The 19,935-nt window shown below is 41.9% G+C and overlaps 1 protein-coding gene across 8 annotated transcripts in view; it reads right to left on the minus strand.

The window, feature by feature from the left end:
- Positions 1 to 287: 287 nt before the first annotated feature.
- Positions 288 to 19,935, minus strand: part of LOC123643463 (nuclear body protein SP140-like) — a 57,383-nt gene continuing 37,735 nt past the window's right edge. The window contains exons 18-28 of one of the 8 annotated variants that reach the window (XM_045559010.1): positions 18,256 to 18,330; positions 15,830 to 15,904; positions 14,410 to 14,514; positions 12,199 to 12,341; positions 10,962 to 11,009; positions 8,211 to 8,249; positions 3,147 to 3,262; positions 2,303 to 2,384; positions 1,918 to 1,995; positions 1,571 to 1,714; positions 288 to 895 (exon numbers count right to left, since the gene is read on the minus strand). In XM_045559010.1, coding sequence (XP_045414966.1) covers positions 797 to 895; positions 1,571 to 1,714; positions 1,918 to 1,995; positions 2,303 to 2,384; positions 3,147 to 3,262; positions 8,211 to 8,249; positions 10,962 to 11,009; positions 12,199 to 12,341; positions 14,410 to 14,514; positions 15,830 to 15,904; positions 18,256 to 18,330 — 1,004 coding nt within the window. In that variant the 3' untranslated portion in view covers positions 288 to 796. Of the gene's footprint in view, positions 896 to 1,570; positions 1,715 to 1,917; positions 1,996 to 2,302; positions 2,412 to 3,146; positions 3,263 to 8,210; positions 8,255 to 10,961; positions 11,010 to 12,198; positions 12,342 to 14,409; positions 14,515 to 15,829; positions 15,905 to 18,255; positions 18,331 to 19,935 lie in introns of those variants that run through there. The other 7 variants (XM_045559008.1, XM_045559009.1, XM_045559007.1 and 4 more) reach the window with 7 other exon arrangements.

The following is a 19,935-nucleotide window of genomic DNA, read 5'->3' on the forward strand; positions in this document are numbered from 1 at the left end:
TTCATGGGGAGCACAGAGTAGGATCACACGACATCCTTGCTTCTGCCTTGAGGCAGGGGCCTGGCCCCCAGGCCAGGAGAGCGTAACCTCCAGGTGAAGTGGGCTGCATTTGTCCCCGGGCAGTGCTCTGAGGAGCAGCCAACACTCAAGCAGCTGTGAGAAAAGAGCTGGCCAGAAAAGGAGATTGTGCCAGGACACCAACGGCATGGCAGGGGAGCCAAAAATGCCTTCCCTCTCCCCTTCTCGCTCCCTCGGCTGGGCTAGGAATTAAATTGACATAACACAGATTAACTGGGGAACAAGAAACATTTAATGATGTATGTACATATCAGAGTCCCACAAAATATGAGACTCCAAGCAGAGTCAGATGACTTGACTTTAAAGAATGGAGACTTGGGGCCCCTGGGGGAGGGTGGCAGCAGCAGCTGTGGTCGGGTGAGGGAAGGAAGGGTGTAACAGTGACAGGTGGTCTTGTGGTGTAAGCGTAAGGTCTTGCAGGATGTGAAAGTTGTCTGGAGCAGCCCTTGGGAGAAGAGGTGAGATGTGGTCTGGGCTTGTGTCACCTCCAATCTCCTTCCTTGTGACCTGAGTAATCTTCCCTGGTTGATGAAATCCCCAGGGAGGGAATTCATGACAAACGAGTTCCTTTTGGAGGATCCATCTTTGCGCAGATAAGGGGAGCTAAGAGCAAGCCCCTCCCTGCGTTTGCTGTTCCCCAGATGCTCTCAGGTTTAAGTGATCAGCAGCTTACTTTGGGGCACCATTTCCTGAGCTTCTTCAGCATCCACTGCACAAGTCAACTGTTCTCATTTGTTTCCTGAATAGCAAACACTTCCTTAAAATTCTTCTCAAATTCAGCCTCCAGTCTCAGTCCCATTTGGCCAAAATTGTTGTACTGGAAAAAAATAATAAAGACAAAAATAATGATGCTCATTACTAGGGTCATTCAACACCTTGCAATTGAAATTGATCAGGACTCTTGTCTTTTTAAAAAAAAAATACTATAAATTGATCATTTATAATGGCATGTATTTGGGGGCACAAAGTGATGCTGTGATTTATAAATACTATGTGGAAAAATTAAATCAAACCTAATTGACATATCTATCACCTCAATACTTATCAGTTTTTGTGGTGAGAATATTTGAAATATACTCTCTAAACAATTTTGAAATGTACAATACACACACCAATATTAACTAGGACTCTTGCCTTAAACACCAGTTACGTTACCCAGGTTGAACTTAAAAACTCACGCAGCTAAGAGTAACTTCTGTTTCCTACCAACATGATTATTTCTTATTAACTAGACAGAAAAGTGAAACTATCATCCCAGTTGGGGACTGTCATTTAGTTGGCTTTTGTTGTTTGTTTCAGTGAGAGTTAGAAAAGTAATCTATGTTCTTTATAACAATTCAGATAGTGGAGGTGTATAAGGTAAGACCACTTCCAGAACCTTTGCTTGTGCAAGCTTGTTACAGGAGGAGCGAAACTAAAACTTTCCAGGCACCAGAAAATGAGGGCAACTCAACGGGAAGGAAGTGAAACGAAAGCAGAAAGAGCCACTTACCTTGTATGACGCCCTGTGGTTCTGGAAGATGAGGCGCATGTCCTGCACAAACCCCTCCACCTGGGCATAACCCCGCTTATTCAGCCTTTTCTTGATTTTGTCCAACCACATAGGTTCCTTCAGGGCTCGAGAAGCCTCTCTAATCTGGTGGCAAAAATACCAACAGGAGAGCTACCAGCATCGTTCAGTGTCTAACCTGTGTGGGTTCCCATAAAATCCAGCTGACACACAACACAGTGAAGGTAACAGCAGCTTGCGCTCTTGCCCCACGGGATCAAGATCATTTAACGTTACAAGTCACGGAACGCCACGGCAGCCTGTAATCATGGCTTGCTAGTGTTACTTACATAATAATAATATGGAATCTTGGCAAAAAAGGAGCTCTCAGAACAGCAATAGACTTTCAAGAGGAGGAATTCACATTTCTGCAAAAGAAGGAGGCTATAAATGAAAAGCAACTTGGAGGGAATAAGCCCATGTACATACCCAGGCAGAACGCATGACTCACACCCATCTTCCAGAAGTTTCCTCAACATGTGTGGCTCTTGGAAACAGAAATGTAACGGCTGAGTTATTTTTTCAGCCAACAAGGTGTGGTATTATGTCAGTGTGGTCACAGTGTAGCTTGGAAGAGCCGGCTCTGTTAGGATGCCATGCCCCTGGCCCTGTGCCTGCTTGTGCTTTTCATGCGAGAAGAGAAAGGAGAGGGCTGGGGCTTCACATCTGACTCACCAGCTGCTCCTCGGGCCCCATCTGCCTCTCCAGGATCTCAGGTTCCCGAAGACACTCTTGGCTTCCTGAAAACTCCTTCATCCTGCAGAAGATGCAATTCCACGGCGTCCTGACAGGTTGGGCATGAGGTCAGCAGAGGGCAAGGCCCCTGGAAACAGCCACCGTTCTTGTGGCTGCCACTTTCCTCATTCACGAACGAGTGAGGGGCTCAGTTATGGGGTGCACCTCTCAGAGTGCCCAAGACCCCCACATGAGGTCTCACACTGATGGCTCCCTCCCATCAGTCATGGCAGCAGGCGGGCGGTCCAAGGAAAGTGATGCCAGAGTGGTGGCTCTCCTTTCCCTGCCTGAACTGCTGGGGACACAAGGAGCCCTGCTTGCTGGGGCTGAGTGTTGGAAACTGAGCTTTAACCCCCAGGAACCTAGGGGGGTCTGAAGAGACCGTGGCAAAATGTGGGACCAGGCCATGCTTCCTGTCTTTTCCGACTGAGCACAAAATACAAACAACTGGTGTTTCCTGCTCTTGAACTCCCTTGGGCGGGAGTCTCTGATGCAAAAGTTGGAGGAAAGGGCAGTAACAATATGCAGGCAAAGGAGCAGGTCCTGTCACCAGCCTCAGCATCCCACAGGAGGCGGCCCCGGCAGCACAAACTACATTAACTTCCTGCTGCCAGTACTGTCACACAGCTCTCTGGATCACACTGCTGGGCCCCAGGACCTAAGCAGCCTGCTCCTTCCCCATTTAGACATAAGCAGGTGCTCTTTGGGGGTGAGGGAAGGGGGCACATGGCCAGAGGAATGGTCATAGAAGGAGGGAAGAGAGAGGGAACTGCATGTCACTCACGCCTCAGTTTCCACAGGCGGGATGTGACAGTCCTCATGGAAGACTCTGGAACAAGTGTCACAGCAGAACAGAAACCCTCCATCCCGGCACACCTCGCATTCATCCAGGTTTCCCAACTAGAAGGTGAAACAACATCCATGTCACTGGGATCAGTGAGCCCCTGGAAGGCCACCACTGCGGGAATCTAGAACACGTTGCCTTTGCATGAACCTGCACGCACACTTATGTGCTTCTCCCTGGGATGTTAAGAAACAGCATGGAGTGCAGATTTCAGAACAAGCCATCCTAGGCTGCAGTGATGTTCAGGAGGAAGGGGCTGGATGTCAGGACAGAAAAGTTTTTCTTATAAAACCAGAGTCTAATACAAAAAGATAAGCAAAAAAAACAAGGTGATAATTTTTATAGGAATCTGAATAATTTTGTTATCTTACAGATAAAACAAGATCCTAAAAAAAGTGTTAAATCAATTTGCCTATGCCACAATGATGAAGTTGACTCTTAGAAGGGAGACAAATAGAGTATTAAATACCATGGAATAAACCGAGCTATCACTGTATCCCACATCCTCAGCCATAAGTTCCCCATGAGCTGAAGAAAAGGGCAGAGCAGGGATTCCTGGACTGTGGGTTCTGTGCCTGTAGGGGTCTGGGCCCGTCTCTGGGGTGGACGTACCATGGGTACAGATGACCAGGTGGGGGCCAGGGAGCACAGAGCTCTTTGGCTCTGGGAGCCTTGAGCAAAGATCCCCCCTGCCTTAGCTAACTTGGCATGTAAGGTGTGGAGGTGCCAAATCTAATGGCCAAAGAGTGTGGTAACAGCAACCACCCAGGGCTGAAGACCAAGGTTCTACCCTCATTTTCTGGGCCCATAAAATAGCTGGTGCTTTGTTCTATAAAAAGAATGAGGAGGGACCCCTCAAATCAACTGATACTAGACTTCTCACCAGTATCAATATGTGGGGCCACATTTAATTTCATTTGGAGAAGTTAATTTTTTTTGTTTGTTTTTTGAGACAGTGTCTTGCTCTGTCACCCAGGCTAGAGTGCAGTAGCATCATCATAGCTCACTGCAACCTCCAACTCCTGGGCTCAAGCGATCTTCCTGCCTCAGCCTCCCAAGTAGCTGGGACTATAGGTGTGCACCACCACACTCAGCTAATTTTTCTATTTTTTTGTAGAGTCAGGGTCTTGCTCTTTCTCATGTTAGACATTAAAATCTCACCGTATTTGTACCTAAGTGTTGTGGAGCAAATCCTATTTGTTTAAAACCAGCAGAATTTTTTTCTTTTTTTTTCTTTTAGTAGATTTGGGGTACCAGTTGAATTCCATTACATGTATATATTATATAATAGTGGAGTCTAGGCTTTTGGTGTACCCATCACCCAAGTAGTGCACATTGTACTCACAGGTAATTTTTCATCCCTCCTCCCCTTTGGGTCTCCAGTGTCCAATATATCACTCTGTGTGTCTTTATGTAGCCATGGTTTAGCTCCCACATACAAGGGAGAGCACATAGCATTTATTTTTCTATTCCTGAGTTAATTCACTTGGGATAATGGCCTCCAGTTCTATCTAAGTTGCTGCAAAAGACATTATTACATTGTTTTTATCACTGAGTAGTACTCCATGGTTAATATAATATCACATTTTTTAATCCATTGGTAGGTTGATGGGCACTTAGGCTGCTCTCATATGTTTGTGATTGTCTTTGATTTCTGTTTATGTGGAATGTCTCAGGTAACAAAATCAATGTACAGAAATCAGTAGCATTCCTATATGCCAACAACAGTAAAACTGAGAACCAAATCAGAGACTCAATACCCTTCACAATAGCAACAAAGAAAGTAAAATACCTAGGAATATATTTAAGTAAGGAGGTGAAAGACCTCTACAGGGAGAACTATGAAACACTGAGGAAGAAAATAGCAGAGGATGTAAACAGCTTGAAAACTATACCATGCTCATGGGTCAGCAGAATCAACATAGTTAAGAGTCTCCACTACCCAAAGTGATCTACAGATTCAATGCTGTCCCTATTAAAATACCAACATCATTTTTCACAGATCTAAAAAAAATAATTCTACACTTCCTATGGAATCAGAGAAGACCCCATATAGCAAAAGCAATCTTAAGGAAAAAGAACGAATTGGGAGGCATCAATTTACCACACTTCAAGCTATAGTACAAGGCTATTGTAACTAAAACAGCACATAGACCAATGGAACACAAGTGAGAACCCAGATATAAAACCATCCTCATGTAGGCATCTAATCTTTGACAAAGCAGACAGAAATATACTCTGGGGAAAAGAATCCTTATTCAGTAAATGGTGCTGGGAAAATTGGATAAGTCACATGTAGAATACTGAAACAGGATCTGCACCTTTCACCTCTCACAGAAATCAACTCACAATGTATAACAGACTTAAAACTAAGGCATGAAACTATAAGAATTCTAGAAGAAAATGTTGGAAAAACTTTTATAGACATTGGCCTAGGCAAAGAATTTATGAGGAAGACCTCCAAACACGTATTTTCATGATGATAAATATTGACCTTTTGTTTCCATGTTTAAGACATGGCTAGACATTTCTTATAGGGTTGGTCTAGTGATGACAAATTCTCTCAGCATTTCCTTGCATCTCTCAGCATTTCCTTGCATGAGAAAGACCTTATATCTCCTTCATTTATTAAGCTTATTGTGGCAAAATATAAAATTCTTGGCTGACATTTTTTTTTCTTTCAGCACTTTGAAAATACCATCCTATTTTCTTCTGGTCTGTAAGGATTCTGCTGAGAAGTCTTCTGTTTGTCTGATGGGGTTTCCTTTATAGGTAAATACATGCTTTTCTCTTGCTAACTTTAAAATTATTTTTTTCTCTTCAACTCTAGTCATTCTGATTCTAGTATGCCATAGTGAAGTCCTTTCTGCAATATAGTTGCCTGGGAATCATTGGGCCTCCTGTATCTGAATGTCTATCTTGCTAGTCCTGCAAAGTTTTCATTGATTATTTCCTTAAATAGTTTTTCTAAACTTTTTGATTGATCTTCCCCTTTGGGAATACTGATAATTCATGAGTTCAGTCACTTCATGTAGTCCCAGATGTCTTTGCTCATTTTTTTTTATTCTTTTTTCCTTATTTGTGTCTGACTGGATTATTTCAAAAGACCTGTCTTCAAGTTTTGAGATTCTTTCTTCTGCTTGATCTAATCTATTCTTGAAGCTTTCAAATGAATTTTATATTTTCTTCAATGAGTTTTTCAGCTCTAGAATTTGTTTTCTGTTTTGTTTTGTTTTTAAAGATATCTATCTCCCTGGTAAACTTCTCATTCAAATTGCAAATTGATTTTCTGATTTCTTTGTACAGGTTTTCAGATTTCTCTTGCACCTCATTGAGCTTCTTTAGAATCAATATTTGGAATTATTTACCTGGATTACAAGGAATGCTTTTTGATTGAGATCCATTGTTGGACAAATGTTGTGGTCCTTTGGTCATGTCATATTTCCTTGCCTTTTCATGTTTCCTATGTCCTTCTGCTGATATCTGCACATCTGATGTAGCAGTCACTTGTTCCAATTTTTTGAAATTGCTTTCAAAGAATTTTTTTTCATGAAGATGTATATATATTGTTGATTGAGAAGGATACTTTGACTTTGATTTTGGATGCCTGCAGTACTGTGATCTTTGTATGATTTCTTAGGCATAGGCAATACACAGGGTTAGTGGTATCTTTGATTTCCATTGTGACTTGGGGTACAGTTATTAGTTGTAGCTGTGGTAAAGTTTTACTGGTGACTTGCACAGCAGCTGAGCCAGTCTTTGGATCCCAGTGGTGACAGTAGTAGGATGAATATGCCTGATTTTAGGCCCCAGAGTAGCTTACACTGGCAGCAGTATTAGTGTGTGCTGGGGTGCCAATTCTTGGGCCTTCAGGTGGCTTTCTCAGAAACTAGTAGTTGTAGTGGAGGGCTGGATGTGTGGGAAGGTTTTCATGCTTCTTAGCAACTGATGTTATGTGGGAGGTGGCAGGAAACTGTGGGGAGTACATTTCACTTGAGACTCAGACTCACAGCATCCTGTTGCAGGATGGTGGGTATTGTGATTTAAATCTTGTTGGGGTATTGCTTTGGAGGTACAGTGTGTGTAAAATATTTGACTCTCTCTTCTGAGTATCATGTATCAATATTACTACATGATAGCCTATGTGAGTGCTGCCCCCTGCAGTTGTGCAAAAAGTTGACCCTGCCTAAAATTTCCATCTCACTGCAATGAAAAGAATCAAAGTATGGTTCCATTTAGAGAAGAGGATCATTCATGATTTGGGCAGACTTCAAACCAGGAAGCCACATGGCAAGCAGAGAAAGGATGGGGCCCATGGGATCAGAAGGTTTGCACATTATCGAGCATCAGCCAAACCATTAGAGTAAAAATGCCCCATGGTTTGCTAAGTGGTGATGGTTTTAGTCCTAACCATCTCAGAACCCTGATGGCTCCCTCGAGACTGGCCACAGGGGCTTCATAAAGGATCCATGTGGCTCTGCGTGCATTTCTCTGCAGGACTAATGACAGGGCCCACACCTTGAACTCACCAGCGTGACCTGTCCTCTTCCTTCTGGCTGATGCTTAAATCTTGAGTCTGCACCTCAGAGTGGATCTTTGGGATTTTCCTTACCATCCCCACTGCCTTCTTGAAAATGCTGCTGTCCTGTCGCATTTGCTCCAGCCCCTGGTCAGCAGGCCAGCCCTGCCCATTACCACTTCACGCTCCATCTCTAGAGACCATAGTGGTCTAGGGCTCAGCCTCCAATACTCATTGTCCCGGGGAAATGAGGAAATGGGAAGGTTTCCATGGAAAAAATGGAAAGGATGCTTTCCACTGAGACACTCACCCAGACCCATCCTCCTGGCTTAGGTGATGCACCTGCTATGCTTTGCTCATCACACACAGTGACATGCTCCAGCTGAGAGTGAGCATGCTTCAAGGAGAAGCAGAAATTACACAGATCATGTGCCTGGGGAAAGGCCTGGACTATTCTGGGCTCATAGTTGGGAATTTATACTTACATAAGGGTCACCTAAGTTACTGTGAGACTGCAGTATACTCTGCTGAAAAGAAAAAAAAATTGAGTGACAATACTGAATGTGATGTTTGCATCTATCACTTATTTAAACAGTCATCTTTTGAGAGATTCAAAAAATAATTGTTAAAAAAAGAGACCATTAGGCTGGGGTGACTGCAGCACTTTAAGTTCCTATGTAAGCAAACCAAAGCCCAGTGTAAACAGTAAAATGAAACTAGAGTCTTTGCCAGTCAGAAACTGCCAGCTAACCTCTAATTAGGGTCTTTCTGCTCTCACCAATCAAATATATTTTCTTTGTTCACTCCCATGTCAGCCTCACTGTCTAGGCCGCTGTAGCAGAGCTCTCTAAATCTCTAGACCTCTTCTGGTCTGAGTGCTGCCTGATTCATGAATTTCACTTTGCTCAAATAAATTCTGTTTATTTGTCTAAAGTTTTTTTTTTTTTTAACACAGTCTACCCTATCTCATATGTAATTTTATAGACCTGTATATCTACTAAGAGAATAAAAATTTCCAAAGTACCACTGTTTGTCCCAGTGAAAGTTCCATTCCTGGGCTCTCAGACCCAAAGTGGGCCTTTGGGAAGCTGTGCAGGGAGTCCGGCCCTGGTTTCCACAGGCCGAGTTGGAGAAACTCTATTTGTTCTCTTACCCTGAGGGGCCCTCAGGCAACTCTCTTCACCTTGGCTGCCCAGGATTTGTCATCCCACCCAGAGGGGCTGCAATGGGAATCAGGTTGAGGACTCAACCCCTAGTGACCACAGAGCCCAGAGTCCTGGAGGCATGCAAGTGTCCCAAAGAAGAACTCCACTGCTTTCTGCAGCTCTGCTAGGGACACAGCCCTGAAGATAAAATGCTTCCAAGGTGCCCAGTGCTGCAGCTCTTCTTCCTGAAGGTCTCCTCCTCTCCCCTCTATTGAAATCCCAAGAAAATATCAGGCTGATGACTTTTCAGAGGTAGCCCACTAGATTTATTTATTTTGCTTTTGAATATCCAATAGCATGGCTTGGCATCCTTCCCTTCTGTGATGCAGAAGCCTCAGCTTTTACGTCTAGCCCAGGGCAGATAGGCCAAAAACAAGTGTGATCCAAGGCATAATCACCTGAGAGGTGATCTTGTCACTGCCCGCCTCTCTGACTGGCCTAGAATCTCCACCCCACCTCATTAGTTATTCATTCGTGTTTACAACAAAATTGAAACAATCCTGGAGTTCAATCTTCTCTAACGGCCATTTAGGCATTTAGTATGTGCTTAATAATTATACAGTATGTTGAATGGGTGAATAAATGAATATTGTTTCACTTACAAATTACTGGAGTTGCTTAAGCAAATATTAGCATATAATAAGTGATGGTTCTGGGTGTATATATCAGATTATTTTAAAGCACCTCAGCTATCACCAGAAGGTTTAAGTGGCCCCTCATTATGAGCCAATAAGCTGTCATGTGGTGCTGATAGTGACAATGAAGTTTCTAGAAGGCAAGTGGCTCTGAAAGCAAGAGAAATTCTGAGAAGGGCAGAGGATCCATGGAGATAGGAATGGATCCTGGGATCTGCCACTTTGGGGATCTTCTGTTCTTGTGAGGAGACACAAAATACAGAGGCAACTGCAGCTTGTTGCTGCAAAGTGCTGCACCCATAAATAAAGGTAGATTCTGTTGCTGGAAGTTTCCAGCTGGGGTACTCTTGACACCTGGGGAAAGGTAGAGATGCTGGTGTTTAGTGTACTCACTGAATAGGTTGAATAATGATTTCCCTTCAGGAAACCCAGTGGATGAGAGTTCAAATCAGCCAGAACATCAGATAATTTAAAGGCCTGGATCGCAAATTCCAGTGGAATATAAATTCCAGTGGCTAGTTATGTGTGATCTGTTTTAGAAGCCTATGAATGTCTTGGATGGATATTTCTACCTGAAGTGTATAAGGATGACACTTTCCCCCTCCCTTCCTTCTTCAGGCTCTCATGCATACCCGGTCTTGAAAAAAAATCACCTTGTCCTGAATCTGTACTGCGCTTAACCTATTTGTTTACTGCCTTCTTCAATAGAGAGAAAAATCACTTTCACAGATAAAAGGTGGTCTGCACAGCCCCTCTGGTGGAGCCCAGGAGGTCAGTCCTTCCTATAAAATACTTCTACCTCCCAAGACCTTCCTCCCCAATGGCACCATCCCCATGAAGGGAAAATAATTTCCCCCTGAGTGTGACTGCATGTACATTTTATGGAAAGGTAGAAGAAAATGTGAAAGACCATAAAAGATATGTTGGTTTTGTTGCCTATTTCATGAAATGATATATAGTTTCATATATGTACCAAATGACTGAGTAAACTTTTGTTTCCTCAGACTTCATTAAAGTTAGAAAATAGTGAAATCAATGAAAAAATCTGGGTTTGAGTTGAAAATGATCCTCCCACCTTATTATGGAATATTTTTATGTATTCCATGATTGTTTTTGCTCTTCTGACTCTGGCACCCTTAAAACATCTGCATCTGTTGCTACAACACATCTGGGGGTCTACTTTGATGGCTCCTTATCATCTCCACCTCAACTGGTTTAATATTCAAAGGAGATCTAGCCTTATATACAACATAGTGTTCAAAGTAGCAACTCTGAAGGAACTGGAGAAGATGGAAGCTTAGTTATAATCACCCAATTGAGAGCCCATAAAATAAGATTCTGTACATGTAAAATCAGTTATGTGACAGCAACCTGTAGAAAGTTATGTAATAATTACCTTTTTTCTCCTCCCGTATGTTCGTGGAGGATTAGGTAGAAATCCATTCTGAAAGAAAAAAAGATCCAGGTCAGGCTTTGTTTCTGTTTTATGATTCTGGCATTTCCCACCACCTCCCAAATATTTCTACCTGGATGTTCCACCCAAACAGCTCAAACAGCTCAAACCCATGGTGTCTAACTGAGAAACCATCTCCCTCTCCTTACCTATATTCCTGCACTTTTTCTAGATTTTTATCAATGGAGGCTGGTAAATCATCTTTAGAACCATTTCCCCTTCTCTTGTGCTTCTTTCCTAAGTCCTAAAAGGTCTTTCCTCACACTCTCTCATACACCTATCACCTCTTTTCCATTTCTACCAGTGACACTCTGGTTGGAGTCCCTACACAAGGGCTATCCAGTCAACACACAGTTATTGCACACCTATTGGGTGTCAGCCACTCTGATCAATCTTGGGCACACAAAGATGGACAAACCTAGAGGGGTCTAGAGAGAAAAAGAGAACTGTTGGAAGGATAAATATAAGGCAGTGTAATAGGGTCTTAGTATCAGGCTTAGGGAGTCCAGGGGAGAGATGACCAGGGGCCAGGTCAGTTGGTGAATATTCAGGGAGGGGTAACATTTGAGTTGATCATTGTAGATTGAGTATAGGTTTGTTAGGTGCAGAGACAGCAAAGTCATTCCAAAGCCCCATGGCTGTCTAAAATACTGTTTTAAATGCCATTTCCAGCCTCAGAAGATTTCACTGATCCCCTATTGTCTAGATTATGAGTCTGAACTTCTCAGCCTGGCATTAGAGCTCTCTATGAACAACACTAATTGATGGATTATGCCTAATTGCACACAATCTGTCTACCTAAATCCACAGAGCTACTTCTGCCATGGTTCTGGTTTCCATGCCATTCTTTCTCTGGAGTCTCTTCTTCCACTTGTTTGACTATTGATTTTCTAAGAACTTTCTTTCAGTGGACAAATTATCTGCATACACCCTAGTCAGGCTGACCTTTCCCTCCTCGAAGCTCCTGCATCTATCCTGACTGAGCACGTTTTACCCCACTGATGTGCTGCATTGTGCTGTGGTTATGAATCCTCTTTCTCACCTGAGTGAGAGGATACACTCACTGGCATCAGAGCGTTACTTATAACACAACAAATATTTGGTGAATAAAAAGTGACCTTATTATTAGAGTGCAACAAGGAAGGACACGTCTCGTCTCCACCCTTTGTCGCTGGAATACCTCTATCAGCCTTCGTAGGGGCAACCCGCCACAGCGCACACTCAGCCTCCAAGATTTTGCTCTTTCATGGCCGCCTTTGATTTCAAATTCCCTGGGGGTCAACCAGTTTCCATCTTCAGTTTGTATACACTTCACCCCGATTCCTGTAAGACCAGGGTAAGTTGATCCTGAGCCCTCTTTATCCCCAGAGCTCAGAATGTAGCCCCCTCCACCACCACATGGGTCCTAGAGCCACTCAAATTGTGACCAAGATCAATGGCAAAAGAGTCTGGCCTCCCCTCTCAGACTTCAGGGGCCCCAAACCCAGCCTGAAAGTCCCCTCAAGGGCGATTTCCTGGTGCAGGTACACATTTCTTTGACCTTCATACATGCAGAAAGTGATAATTATCATTAAGAGCAATCTTTCAAAAGTATTTCAAAATTACCCATAAGAGGAAAAGCAAGTGATTATGAAGGAGGAGAGAGTTTCAATTTGCTGTTGAATTCTGGGGGTGGAGGCCAGGCCAGAGTCTCCTGATGGCTCGGGGGCAATGTGGAGGCAGAATCCTCAAGTTTTGGGCTGAGGTCTCAGATGGGTGGTGCTCTGTGACTCAGGGAGTCACCACAGCAACATCTACACCCTCTAATGCAACATTTTTTCATCCAGTTGAATGGCATTATTGAGCAGATATTTTCCCATCCCTGTAATCGTGGGTATTCAATATTAAAAACAATTGTGAAATGTTATCCAGCAGTTATTCACAGGCTCAACACCATTAATCACTGGCGAAATGCAAGGCAAAACCACCATGAGATACCACCTCACACCCACCGGATGGCCATAATAAAAAAGACGGACAATAACAAGTGTTGTGAGTACGTAGAGAAACTGGAGCCTTTATAACACATTGCTGATGGGAATATAAAATAGTGCAGCTTCTGTGGAAAATGGTTTGGTGGTTCCTCAATAAGTTAAACACAGAATTGCCATATGACCCAGCAATTCCACACCTGGGTATAGACCCAAAATAATTGAAAACATATATTCACACAAAACTTGTACATGAATGTTCAAAACAGCATTATTTGCAATAGCCAAAGAGTGGAAATAACTCAAACTGATGAATGGGTAAGCAAAATGTGGTGCAGCCATACCATGGTATATTATATTATTTGTGAATAAAAAGGATGAAGTCCTAATACATGCTGCTACATGGATGAACTTTGAAAACATCATGGGAAGTGAAAGGAGCCAGTCACGAAAGGGCACATATTATAAGATTTCATTTATATAAAATGCCTAGAATGTGCAAATTTATAGAGCAGAAAATAGATCAGTGATTGTTTAGGGATGGGTGGTGGGGTGAGAGGGGGATGGGCATTGACTGCTAATGGCATGAGGTTTCCATTAGTGAGGGATAAAAATCTTCTAAAATTAGATTGTAATGATGGTTGTACAATTCTAGGCATATACAAAGAAAATCCCCATGAACGTGTACACTCAAAGTGGTAAATTGTATGATATGTGAATTTTAGTAAAGCTGTTTAAAAAATAGTCACAATGCAAACATTTATATTAATTGAAGAGCCATATTAAGAGAGGGACAAGATGAAGTTTATCATAATAGACATTTTTTGCAAAGTTTTAGAATTTACAGTCACAAAATGTTTTATGTTAATATGTAAATTATTTTTAACAGCTACACCATGAGACAGGTTTTTAATTATTGTTACCTTTTCCAGATAAGAAATTTCAGACTCAGAAAGGGCCCCTTCTCTACTCATAAAACAACAGTCACTGTTGGCATAGCTGAGGATGGAACTCAGGTTTCCTAATTCTAAATTCTGTGATCTTCTCACTATGCCAAGCGCCCTGCCTTGGTGACAATGATCCAGAAGGGAGAGAGGTTATAAAGGTAAAGGCTGAGGGCCTGGTCCCTTTTATGTTTGATTCAATGTAAAATGTACGATTCTTTCCATCTGTGAATGGAAGTTCCTGCACTTCTCTTCGGTTCTTTGGTCACTCCCAAGGACACTGCCATGTGGGAGTAAGCGTCTAACATGTGTGATTTCTTAAAGTGTGAAAATGTCATCTTATAGAGTCCTTTCTCCTTCTCTCCAGCCAAACTGGGACCCAAAGTCCTTGAATGACATGTGATTCACATAAGTAATTCTATCAGTTCTTGTGATATTCTTAGATAGGAGTTACAAATTAAAGACCATGAAACACACCTTGTATCAATTTCTTCTTGTATAAAATACCCTTTGCCTCACCACAGGTCACAGTAAGTAAAGGAGCCTGAAAATCCACAGTTTCATTTCCGTGCATTCTTGAGGCTGAAAGAGAGGATTTCTTCATTCTGTCTCACTTTGCAAATGCACAAGCCCCCTCCTCCCTTATTGAGGTCATTCCTATGAAGACACAGGAGTCCTTAGGAAACTCTATTCCACAAAGCTCTAGAGTTCCAAAATCTTTCTTCCAAGTGGCATTTTTGATGTGTAACTACAGAACGTCTACCCCAATTTCACCCTTCAAATTTTACACAGAATAGAATGCTTTAGCAGAGCAATTAGGCTTTAATAAAACTGTTTTAACTCCCAATCTAGTAAGCCCCACTTATTCTTAAATGACAATGACACATACAGCTGCTGTCGCTGTTCTGATGGGAGCTCTCCAACTACGCTGCTTTGCTGCAGTTAGGTAGCCAGAGACTGTCCTCGCATCTCCACATTTGAGCACTGACTGGGCGAGCAGGGGAGCCGGGAGAGGGTGACGATAGGGTAACCTAGTGGACGTGGTGTCTGCCTTCTATTTTTGTCTCTGCTTTGCTTCATTTCTCCCTCGTGTCTGCTTTCTCTGCAGCTGAGAGGGGAGCTCAGGGAGTTCTAGAATAATCTGAAGATTATACGGTGGGGGAGCAAGGGTTGGAGACCTGATTTCACAGAAGTAGTAATGACTGGTCTTCAAAGGAGCTCCAGGAGGATGAGCAGCTAATCCTGCCCTTCCAGCCAAAGTTGTAGAGGCCATGATGGGGAGGGGAACTGTCCTTTGTCCTGAGACTGACTTTGAGAAGAGTAGACTGCTAGGACTAGGATGGACTGAGAAGGATGGTTGGCCTAATTCACCCTCTTGCTTTCCAGATGAGGAGACTGAGGCAAAAGAGGTCAAGTGATAGGCCCAAGCCTACACAGTCAAAGGAAGAAAAAGCCTTAGGACACAGCTCTCTGACCGCAGCTCCGGTTCACTTGGTATGCAACCTGCGGTTTTCTGGGTGGCAAGAGGGAGGTCAACTAAATAACTTATAGGTTGTACCCTTTGTATAGCAATGATCTGCTTCCAGCCTTGAAGCTTATCCATTCAGTGGAGGCAGCACTGCATCAGCCCCTGGACCCCTGGGGTCTCGTTGTAGATGCATCACCAAGTTACTTGTTTCTCTCCCTGACACCTTTTGGAAAATGACTAAATTGAGTATATTTCTCAGCAATTAGTACAGCTACATAAAGCAATTAGGAAGTAAGTTTATTACTAAAAATACAGAGTAAGGCACAGGAAATTAGATGTTTGGTTATTGAAAGTGTATCCCTTTTTTCTTCTTTGCTGGCATATTAGGCCAGCAAAGTAAAAAGAATCTTTACTCCAAGAATTCTTTACCTTTTGATCGGACTCTATTCTGTGGGGTTCTGTTATTCTGAGTGAAGAGAGTCCTAGGTCTCCCTCTCCTTCTCCCTGGGAAAATTAAAAATATAATCATAGTCACGGATGAGCAGTTACACTGAATATATTAGAGCTTTTCAAAAATTGCATTTAAATGTAACTTTCCAAAAGCCTATCTAATGCACACAAAAAGATTTAAATCCTAGCCTTTAAGCTACCAAGAATTAGATGGCTAATCTTAGGTTCACCTTATATTTCTTTTTTATATCCCACATTAGCAAAAAAAAACTAATAGAAATTTGCATTTTACTTATATCTCAAGCAACAACAATATAGGCCAAACACTTATACATCTACTAATTTATTTAATCATTGCAATAAATACATGAGATCAAGAAGATGACTACTCTCATTACAGAAACTAAAATATTCAGAGAAAAATGAGACAAATCCACAAAATTAAATGAAGCCATTTTAGGAATTTTTTTTTAAGTGAAGAGGTAGAAATAAATGATAATTCTGTGAGTTAAAGGAAATGTTATTAGGTGCTCCACAGGTGAGATATATGCCACACATATCACCTTGAGGGAGGACATTTGTACATTTGTGCTGAACATGATAGTAAATGTGACCAAGAGCTGTGTCCATGTGCGTCTGGACAGAGATATTAGGTCCTAAGAAATGAACCAGAGGAAGGCTAACCAAGCGGAGTGGTAGAATTGAGTCTTCCAAAACATCCATTTCAAATAGTAATGAAGGATTGACTTGGTAGATGCAACAGCAGAGAATGTTCTTCCGTTTGCAAGTTAATTGGCTGTGGGTGGGCATGTCAAAGTTTACTATCATTCAAATGCGTTTTGTTTTCTAAGGCAGGAAAACAAACTTTTCTGTCCTTCTGGTGTTTAATGTCCACCATCCAAAGGCCACCATCTGGTTAGGGTCGTGTAGACCCCATGAGGAAACATTTTCCAGGCTACTCAGTCCTAAATGCTATAAACTTTAAGCATATATACAAGCATATTAGGCCAGCGAAGTAAAAAGAATCTTTACTTCAATTAAACTGACAGTGGACCTCTTGCTTTGTAACATAACTCCATTTCCTCATCTTTAGACTTGACAAATAAAAATAAAATCTTAAGTCCCCCAACTGACTAAACAGACCCCCTCTCAGCCAAAAGGATGCCAGAGAAACCTTAAAAACTGAGTTTCCAGCCATGATGGGATCAGAGGTCAGTCACACCTTGTCATACCCCCTTCCCTCGCTAACCACCACTAGGCTTTCTCTCCTGAGGGTTAAACAGAAACCAGCCCTTTGGAAAGACTTGCTCCATAGCCAATTTCAACTGACCTCATGTCTGCTCCTCCTTTTGCAGTTTCAACAAAACAAGGGACTAGCATTCCTTCCTGATAACAAACCACTGACCACAGAGTGGCTCTGGCCAGTCTATACAAACTGTGCACAGAGGGCCCCCTGTCCTCTGCGTCACCACCTTTTCATGTGCAGGGCCTCATTGTCATATATTTAAATGTTAAGTGTCCATCCCAAAGTGAACATGGGACACATGTTGCATACATGTTAGCCTACTGTGCACGTGTGCACCACCTCTTTGTAAATGTTCATAGCTCCTACTATGACCTATTGAATACATATACTTAGCGAACCCCTTCAGCATAAATTCCTGTCTCATCCTCCCCTCCCTTAAAGTGCCTGTTTCTAGTCTTTGCCAGATGCTCTGCTTCCGTCCGAATGGACAGCCTGCAGGCTGCAACCTTTTATGAAAAATAAAGTTCTTCTTTCTAAATTTATAAGCTTTGTGATTCTTCAGTTGACATACTAAACAGTTGCTAATAGAGTTTTCATTTATTTAAGACCAAAATTGACCCATAGGAATATTGATCATTGATAATTAGAGAGATCTTATCCCAAGATCAAACAAGTTTCAACCTTACAAGTTATCACCCCGTGATATTTGAGAGTGCAGTACTCTCAACTACTGAAATGAGACTCTTCATGCTATTAAAAGGGAATGGGAAAGCTACAGGGCCTGCCCATGGTAGGAAAGAGTTCATCTCAAGGGAGGATTTGAAAGGGCAGTGACTAATAAACTTGTTTTCTGTTTGCAATTTACCAAGTCCAGGCATTTTAATAAATCAATGATGTCAGGCAAAGGAATTTCCATGAAAATCAGATAAAACTCAGAGGAAAAAAAAATTAGAACCTGGGTAGATAAGATCTATGATATAAATACAAACAACATACAACCCTGGCTCCAAATGGGCTTGCTGTTTTACATATCACTGCTCTCAAATTGACTGAGGAGCTTGACCAGTAAAAAATTAAAGAGGATCTAGGTTCCTCAAAAGCTTAGCAAAATTTGTATTGACCTGCAGGGCTAAGGAAAGTGGCACAAACTTTATCTTACCTCCAAACTTGGCAAGGCCTTGGAGATTCATGCTCTTTTCATTTGCGAACAGCAGACTACCAACTGGGCTGCTATCTGGGAGCGGGCAGGAAAAATGCAGAGGTGAACAATACAACAGCCGACAGGTTGGACCAAAAGCAAGCGAGGGAGCCCAAGGTTCAATTCTGGGTCCTCTTTCTTCATACACCCAAACAAGGAACCTCAAACAGATGTCCAGAGCATTTTCTACTTTTAGGAGGGTCAACTTTTAATGGTACATTGGAAAGAATTCTCTTAGAATTTGTCTACATACAGACAGACTTAAATGAAAATTTTATAATGATTCAATCCAAATAATTTTTTATTTTCCAAACACCCATTCTTAAAATGAATGCAACTACTTTTTTTCTTTCCAAATAAAAATGTACACATGCACCAACAGGGCATGCAGTAAACTGGATAGAACGTAAGATACATAGATTGGTGAAAATAACTATTTTTTAATAGGACTCTAAAATCTTACTATATAGAACTACTGATTCAAAATCGACAATCATTTGGAAAATGAGGTTTACTCTTCATTGTCTAGGAGAAAGGAATTCCTTACACCATTACTAAAATGAATAAGATTTCAGGGGTCTGATTATAAATAATATATATGCATTACAGAAAATTCAGAAAATAAAATTGTATGAAACATCACCATCTGGAGATAGCTTCAGTTAACTTGTTCAAAAATATTTTTCTAGGCTTTTCTTTTTGCATACCTTACTTTTTTGTATCATGAAATATATTTTATTTATTTATTTTTATTTATTTCAGCTTATTACAGGGGTACAAAAGTTCAGGTTATATATATTGCCCATGTCCCGCCCATTCCCCCAAGTCAGAGCTTCAAGCGTGTCCATTCCCCAGACAGTGCACATTGCACTCATCATGTGGGTATGCCCCCATCCCCCCGAGTCAGAACGTTCAAGTGTGTCCATTCCCCAGACGGTGCGCAATGCACTCATCATGTAGGTATACCCCCATCCCCTCCCCCATCCCCCACCTCAGTCCGATACCCAATTGGTGTCATTCCCAAATGTGCACTTAGGTGATGATCAGGGAAACCAATTTGCTGGTGAGTACATGTGGTGCTTATTTTTCCATTCTTGGGATACTTCACTTAATAGAATGGGTTCCAGCTCTCTCCAGGAGAACAAAAGGGATTCTATATCACCGTTATTTCTTACAGCTGAGTAATACTCCATGGTATACATATACCACATTTTACTAATCCACTCATGAATTGATGGGCATTTGGGTTGTTTCCACATCTTTTCAACTGTTAATTGTGCTGCTGTAAACATTCGGGTACAGGTGTCTTTTTTATAGGATGACTTTTGTTCTTTTGGGTAGATGCCCAATAATGGGATTGCTGGATTGAATGGTAGGTCTACTTGAATCTGTTTAAGGTATCTCCATAATGCTTTCCACAGGGGTTGCACTAGTTTGCAGTCCCACCAGCAGTGTATGAGTGTTCCTGTCTCTCTGCATCCACACCCACATGTATTATTTTGGGACTTTTTGATAAAGGTCATTCTCACTGGAGTTAAGTGATATCTCATTGTGGTTTTGATTTGCATTTCCCTGATGATTAAAGATGTTGAGTATTTTTTCATATGTTTGTTAGTCATTCTTATATCTTCTTTTGAAAAA

This window comes from Lemur catta, chromosome 8 (assembly GCF_020740605.2).
Source record: "Lemur catta isolate mLemCat1 chromosome 8, mLemCat1.pri, whole genome shotgun sequence".
Taxonomy (NCBI): Eukaryota; Metazoa; Chordata; class Mammalia; order Primates; family Lemuridae; genus Lemur; species Lemur catta.